Here is a 7,672-nt window from a genome sequence, read left to right as displayed (position 1 = left end):
AATTTAATCTGATCTTGTTTTCTTGGAGTTCAAACACAGCTGCGACTGAAGGAGCAAAATGATTCTTGTTTACTACAGGTGGTGCACTATTTTTAGTAAGAGGAATGTACTATATTTAGAATGGTCTTCAGATGTCACAACTATTGAAGAAGTCTGACTAGTTGCTGGTTTAGGTCAGTTAATTTAAGTTTGGCAAGAGCTTGTAAAGGCCCAGCTAATGAAGGATGAGGGTCAGGATCTTTCTTTTCTCGGTTCATCATTGTCCATCAGCAGTTTTAGTTGATACTTTCTGTATTGAAGTCATCTTCGCATTAGAGAGATACTGGTAGCAGTAGGGGGAGTTTGTTTATTGTGGTGGAGTCTGCTTTTGCATTGACTGTAGCATCAGATCAAACTCGTTTTTGGTGTTGTCTAAAAGAAAAAGGAACATAAAAAGGATCAGTGTGCTGATAACATGATAGCCCTTTTTAAAAGGAGGACTAATGATGTAATTATGATGTAATACCTGTACAAACTATACATGTACATGTACAGTTTGATACATGTAATTCACCTGTTTTAACATTTGCTTCTTTCTTCCTGACAATAACCTGTGGTCCTTGTCTTTCCCGGTCATTTGTCTACCATCTTGACTTATCATCTCTTTGATTACTTTGGTGTGATGAAGGGGGTTTTCTCACGTACTTGTTCCATACTTCGAGTGCCATAGGACTCTCTTTAGAATACACATAGGGCTGTCCAACATAATACCCGTAATCAGGTTGGTCCTGTTAAAGGGAAAACCTCTGTTTGTCATAGAAATAAATTAGGAGTGGCAGCTGCCGAAGCATAGCTAGGGTTAGACTTGACATTTGGTTGAAGAGATTGTTTTGGTTTGACTTTGATAGTTTTCCCAGCGTTTGCCATAGGAAAGATTTAATAGGCAAGATGGAGGCAACCGATATGCTCGATTACTGGAACAACGAAGGGTCATCCCCCCAAGAAATTCCTTGTCAAAGACAACTTCATACATTGTCTTGTTGTCCATACCATCTATAAATAGTTCAGAAATTTGCTAGCATAGTCAAAAATAGTATATAATTACCTCCCTGCTATTCCAGTAACTGTCCCCCTCGTAGACCAAAGGGGACGGCCCCATTACTAGCAACATTTACAACTCTATCAACAGAAGTAGTCAGCATGTTCATCTGGAATAAGACCACCTTGATGGTCTCCAGGCTATTTAGAAGAGAGAACTGAAGTAATATAATATGGCTAATAGATATTTAATGGATGAATGTATTAATAAATGGACCTGATAAATATATAATGGATGAATGAATTATAAATGGACTGATAAATATATAATGGATGAAGGAATTAATAAATGGACTGATAGATAGTAATGGATAATGATTAATATAAATGGACTAGATAAATATGTAATGGATGAATGAATTAATAAATGGACCTGATAGATGAGTACCATAAAGAGTAGGGCTGGCTTTATTTTCATTGAAATAGTTTTAGAATTAACTGGAGTCTAAAATAAATGAAAATGTTATGTACACATGTTCAATAAAGGGTTAAAATTAATTGTTATGAGGGGTTAAATATATACCTCATTGTTTCAACAGCTCTCTCAATTTCTGTAATATGTGACTCATTAAGAGTATCACTGCCACATTCCACTGGTTGCAAGTTATAGATTGGGAGGGATTTTAACCCACTCTTTAACAGCTGTAATTGTTACCTCACTATACTAATACCAAATAAATGCAATGCTAGATTAATGATGGCTGAATAGATACAATGTAAGTACCTTTCATCAGATGGAAAATAAATCAGCTTCATAATATACATCCTCAGAAGGATTTTCTTCAAGGAATTTAAACATGCTCGGAAATCTAAACAAAAACATTCTAACTTTGTAAATTCAGTTATTATACTAGTTCACCTCTCTTTGTATTCTTTCAGGATATCCTCAGCATCTGGTGACAGTTGCCATCCTCTGTCAGTTCTCTTAGCATATCCTATTAACTGAAGAATAGTTTATATAAATCATAGACTGGTTATTATTGTCTATTACTTACCTCCTGGTTGCGCTGTGAAAACTTTATACCAAGTCCCTAAATTAAATCTTTCTCTTTCTTTTTTACTAAAGAAAGATGTTAATGATGAGAGGAGAGAGTGTGTTGAATTCTTACTTGTCACGTGACCCTTTTTCACACATAAGAGAGGAGGAGAAGACGTGCTACTACCAACGTGGGGAGTCCCAATCTTTGTGCCACTAGCCCTTGAGGACTGTAATATACTTGAAGATGACCATATTTGGCTAAATAAGAAATACAAACAGCTGCTCAATAGATGAGGTACAATTACACAAATGGATGGATATTTAAGTAAAATGGACAAACATTATTAGAGATATAACCTACAATGGACACATACCTATCACAGACTCCATCTCTGGCTCAAGCTGGACTTTAAATTTTATAGCAACTTTTTGTTGTTGAGAGATAACAGATATTACCTGATGAGAAAATAATAGCAGAATAATGCATGCACATATATCTACTAGTATAGCCACACACACCTCTGCTTGTTCTCCATAGTAAGGAGGATGAAGAAGAAAACACTGGCTACCTTCTTCGTAGAGTTCTTCGAGTGGTCTTGTCTTTTCTGAATATTCTGGAGCATATTCTGTTATATCCTTTACCTTTCAAAAGGAGGCGTGGCAGCAAATAAAATTGAACCCAGTCAATTAATTAATTTACTATACTTACCACTATCTGTAGTGGTAAGGAGTAGGACTGGCACTCCATTGTTTTTCAAGAGTCAACATATTACGTGGTCCACTTTTATCTAGTACATATCGTTTGCCTTGAAGTTCTTCTACATAAACTAACACATTGATGTCCCCTAGATCAATCCCTCGTACAGAATTATATCTACAAATATCTATTTATTTATTTATTATTCTGTCTCAAATCACTCACTCCTTGGTGATTGACATGACAGCATCTTGCCATAATTTTATCTCTTCTTCTGTTAATTGTCTCTCAGAGATCTTCACTTTATGACCTTTAGCTCCACCCCCATATTTATTTGAGTCATCAAAGTATGTTAAGTGTCCATCAGATAGAGACCAAACTTTAGCTTCAATGAGATGAGGCCAACGAACAAAACAAGTTTTCCCAACCAGTTCTTTAGCGATATCAGCAACTGGCTATAAGAACAGGGAATAAATAAAATGATAAATGTAATATATAATATAATGATATAATGGTAATGGTATAGTGGATGTAATAATGGTATAAGGTAATGGTATAGTGGATGTAATAATGGTATAATGGTAATGGTATACTGGATGTAATAATGGTATAATGGTAATGGTATATGGATGTAATAATGATATAATGGTAATGGTATACTGGATGTAATAATGGTATAATGGTAATGGTATAGTGGTATGTAATAATGATATAATGGTAATGGTATAGTGGATGTAATAATGGTATGATGGTAATGGTATACTGGATGTAATAATGATATAATGGTAATGGTATAGTGGATGTAATAATGGTATAATGGTATAATGGTACACTGGATGTAATAATGGTATAATGGTAATGGTACACTGGTGCACAGCTACCTTATTCAGATGTTGCTGTGGAAGAACATTTAAACATATACTTTGACCTCTGCTAGCAGCTTGAAATATTCTAACACCTCTAGCTTCAAGAAATGGCTGAATGAAATAGAAAAGAGGAACACCATTATCCATCCATCCATCCATTTGTTTTTTGTGTTGTCCATATAACCTATACATTGATTCATTCATTACCTTGTGAGGTACATGCTTCAAAGTCGGAAATCCAGGAAAGAAGAGATCTAACTTCACTGATGGACATAGTCCCCAAACAATGTCTTTGATATTTAGCGGATAAGGATTTGAAGACAAGGCTTCACATCTAGCACAATGAGATGAGGGATGGGGCTTAAAAAAATCACCAGTACCTGACTTTACAATTTTGGACATCAGGAAATTGAGTCGGCCAGGGGAGGGATAGGTACGTGAGGGAGCGTCCCTGTCATACTTGTAAATCAAACAAGGTCCATGAGAGTTTCTCCGAACTTCTTCATCCGATAACCGAAGACTACAAGGTTTCATGGCTTGTAAAAGACGTTCCTGAAAGGGGTTAAAAAGATGATGGCAGTATCAGAAGTTACTATGGCAACTACAGCATGTACATGTCTTATACATGCACTTACTTCATCTATAAAAGGAATTAAGACAATAGCCTCCCATTCATGTTGTTTTCCATTCAAGTCAGTCTCAAATGTATCAGGATAAAACTCCAATATTGGAGAATCTTCATTCACCATTAGACCCTATGATAAAGGGTCCAAACAATATCAGGTGGGGTTCTGAACACCAATGGGTCTTATATTAATATTGTGTGTAGCACTTACACGATAAGCTTCAGGTAGCAGGAACCGACTGTTAGCAGGTAATACTGCTAGCAGCTGCTCAAATGGTAAGAATGGAGAACCTAATTCAAATTCTATAGAAATTTTACTGAAATTCTTGAGCTCAGAAACAAAAGGTGCATAATGAAAAGGGATAGAACCTAAACAACCAAAACAACAGAGTCTAATAATATGCTTGTCCACCATCTGAACTCCATCCATCCATCAATCAATCTGTCTATCCATACCAGCTCCATGATGGTACACCAGTATAGTAATAGCTCAGGACCCATTGTATTCCTACAATGTAACACTTTGCCAGCTCTGATAATTTCTCGTCAGTAACTTTCTCTATTCTAAACTTCTCTTGATAGTAGACAGCTTTCATAGCAGTAACATCAGTAACAAATTGATCATTTCTATTTACATCTTCTTCCTGGAAATATGCCTTTAAATTAGGAATTCCAAGATCTCTCTGTGTGTGTTTGAAAAGAGAGAGAGAATCAAATTTATATATTATCCATAAATTTAACCACACACCTTAAATTTTTTGATAGCTTCATTGTCCTCAATATCATCATCATTGTCATTTAAACGCCAAACAAAAAGTCATCATCTACATCTTCTGTTTCTTCCATATCTTGTGGCTCTGTTGTTTTTATCTCTTGCTGTCCTCCATTTTGTTTTCTTTTCTTTTTCTTGCCTTCCATCCATTTCAGGTCAGTCATCAAGTCCAAAAAGTAGTCATCATCAAACTATATGAATTAATAGAATAAAGTGATAAACAATAGTAATAGTAATAATAATAACAATAATAATAATAACGATAGTAATAATAATAATAATAATAATAGTAATAATAACAACAAAGAAAGATAAGCCAGGTGCATCATTACCCACCAAATTTTACTTTGACATTATAATTTTAACTCTTCTTGTCTTCCATGCCTTCAATAATTAACATTAATTTATTAACTATGTGTACATGTATATGTGAGCAGATAGACAGACTAACCTGACTCAGTGCCTCAAGATATTTCTCCATCCTTGCCAAATTGATCTTACCATTCTCATTGAGATATCCTTCATAATAAAAACAGAAGATATTAACTGACAAAAAATGGACAAAGTTATAAAATGGACAAATAGTCAAACAAAATGGACAAGTATAACACAGAAATGGACATTCAAAGAGTTATACCTCCAAGAGTTGGTAATGTCTCAATGTATCTTTGATATAAAAAAGGAAGGACTTCCTACAAAAAATGTAAAGGGCACTCATAATAAACCACACCTTTTGCCACACCCACCTGTCTAATGTGCATATTAGGGAGATAGGAATGAAGTCGTTGCCGATAAAGAAACCCATTAGTACCCAATCATCAATAATTGACTCCAAATTATAGGGAAAGGGTAAGATGTCCTGTAGAGGGAAGAATGACACATAATCAAACAAATGGATGAATGGATAAGATCAATGGATGAATGGATCCATGGATGTATGGAGACAGCTCACCTTTAGCGAAGCAAATTCATAGTCCAAGTATTCTCTTAAAATTGAAAGATGTAGGAGGTGAAAAGTCACTGCATCAACTGATGTCTGACGCTTAGCACTCTTTCCAAACTTTACCTCTTCTCTGAGCAGACAAAAATGAGGCTCGTGAGTCACTAAACCTAACATGATCTGAGAGAAAATATAGATCACTCACACTCTCTCTCTCTCTCTCTCTCTCTCACTTACTAAATCAGCATCCAGTCCATAGAGACAATGTCTAGTATTTGAGTCATAATCAGGTTGAGATTTACTATATCGGATATAATCCATAATCTTATGTTCACCTTCTCCAGGAACCTAAAAGACACACCCACATACAATACAAAAACCAGCTGTCTCTTACCTCATGACCTGACAAGATGATCTCCACTTTTTGCCATGCTGGATCAGTAGCAAGCTTCTGATTAATAAAATACTTTAATTGTTCGTTAAGCCTTGCCATGAAAGAAGTACCAGGTGTAATACAATTAGAATCAAATTGAGCATCAGTTGGAAGAACGATACCTTTAGAAATAGCCTACAAGACAAAGGAATAAACAATATAATAATTGAAAAAACAATTCAATACACATGTAACTAAAGATAGGATAGACATAAGAAGATCACATGACCATACCTTTCTGACAACATCCTCAGCTTCCTTTGCTGATCGAAATCGTCTTCCTCTTTGTTGATTCATTTTAGCTCGAGGGGCAACCCCATCTACGGCCATAAACATGACCTTTTGTGGTTTCACTATACGAAATAATACTTCTAAATAATGGAAAATGTCACTAAATATTTTATCATCTGTGATACGAAATGAAGGGTTATCATCATTAGGATGAGAGCAGGTGTGGATTATTCCATTCATATCTAAGTAGAAGTTGTCAAATTCAGGTATCTGGAGAATGAGAGAACAAGAGAGAGAGAGAGAGAGAGGGAGGGGGGGGGAGTAGGCAAATTGATATACCTTTGAAAACAACAACTGCTAATCTAAAGGTATTATAACTTATTTGGTTCTTAAATTTCAATTAAGTTACTGTTATACTACAAGGCTTCTGTCATCTTAGAGTAATACCCATATATAATAATGACATTAAGATAGGGATATAATCTAATAATTAATTTAATAATAAATTTTAATTTTATATTATAATTATATCCTCAAATTACAAACAAAAATTAGAACCATTGCAAATTCAATTGAACAATCTCATTATTATTAACTAACAGATTATTATTATGTCTTTATTGTTTGTATTAACAATAGTTTATAACAATAGGCAGCTGCTTTGTTCTTGGTTTCTATCCTATTTTTAAAATCACATAAAAGATTAACTAGTTTACATTCTATAACATAATATGGATGTACTGAACAATTGCATTCTATTTAATGCCCTCAGTGTACTCTCGTTTGGCTCACTTGGTAATCTTTAACAACTTGACTCAGACAGGGATAGCGCTCACTAATCCATCGATAAAATTTAGGAACTCCCATATTTAATGCCAACAATACCAGTTGTTAGGATGAATGGGAACACAACAGTGGTCTGTGTATGCCTTCTCCTATAATATGTGTTTGTTTCAAGTGTCTAAGAGATCACTTTTTTTGCTATGAAGGTCAATACTGCTATCACGACAATGACACAGACTAAATCACATAACATTTCAAGAGTGCAAACT

At 34.9% G+C, this 7,672-nt stretch overlaps 1 protein-coding gene across 1 annotated transcript; it reads right to left on the bottom strand.

Moving 5' to 3' along the window:
* Positions 1 to 346: 346 nt before the first annotated feature.
* LOC121391812 (5'-3' exoribonuclease 1-like) lies at positions 347 to 7,487 on the bottom strand. Its single transcript, XM_041523305.1, is given in 19 exon segments — positions 347 to 411; positions 653 to 767; positions 2,576 to 2,698; positions 3,134 to 3,208; positions 3,635 to 3,730; positions 3,827 to 4,171; positions 4,255 to 4,374; positions 4,456 to 4,609; positions 4,698 to 4,888; positions 5,073 to 5,207; positions 5,468 to 5,535; positions 5,654 to 5,708; positions 5,763 to 5,788; positions 5,791 to 5,875; positions 5,969 to 6,136; positions 6,194 to 6,304; positions 6,351 to 6,524; positions 6,624 to 6,890; positions 7,413 to 7,487. Coding segments are annotated over 19 exon segments (2,448 nt in total).
* Between the last annotated feature and the right edge of the window lie 185 nt (positions 7,488 to 7,672).

This window comes from Gigantopelta aegis, unplaced genomic scaffold, assembly GCF_016097555.1.
Source record: "Gigantopelta aegis isolate Gae_Host unplaced genomic scaffold, Gae_host_genome ctg2979_pilon_pilon, whole genome shotgun sequence".
NCBI classification, from domain to species: domain Eukaryota; kingdom Metazoa; phylum Mollusca; class Gastropoda; order Neomphalida; family Peltospiridae; genus Gigantopelta; species Gigantopelta aegis.
The sequence above is the reverse complement of the archived record's forward strand: the minus strand, read 5'-3'. Positions and strand labels throughout refer to the sequence as shown.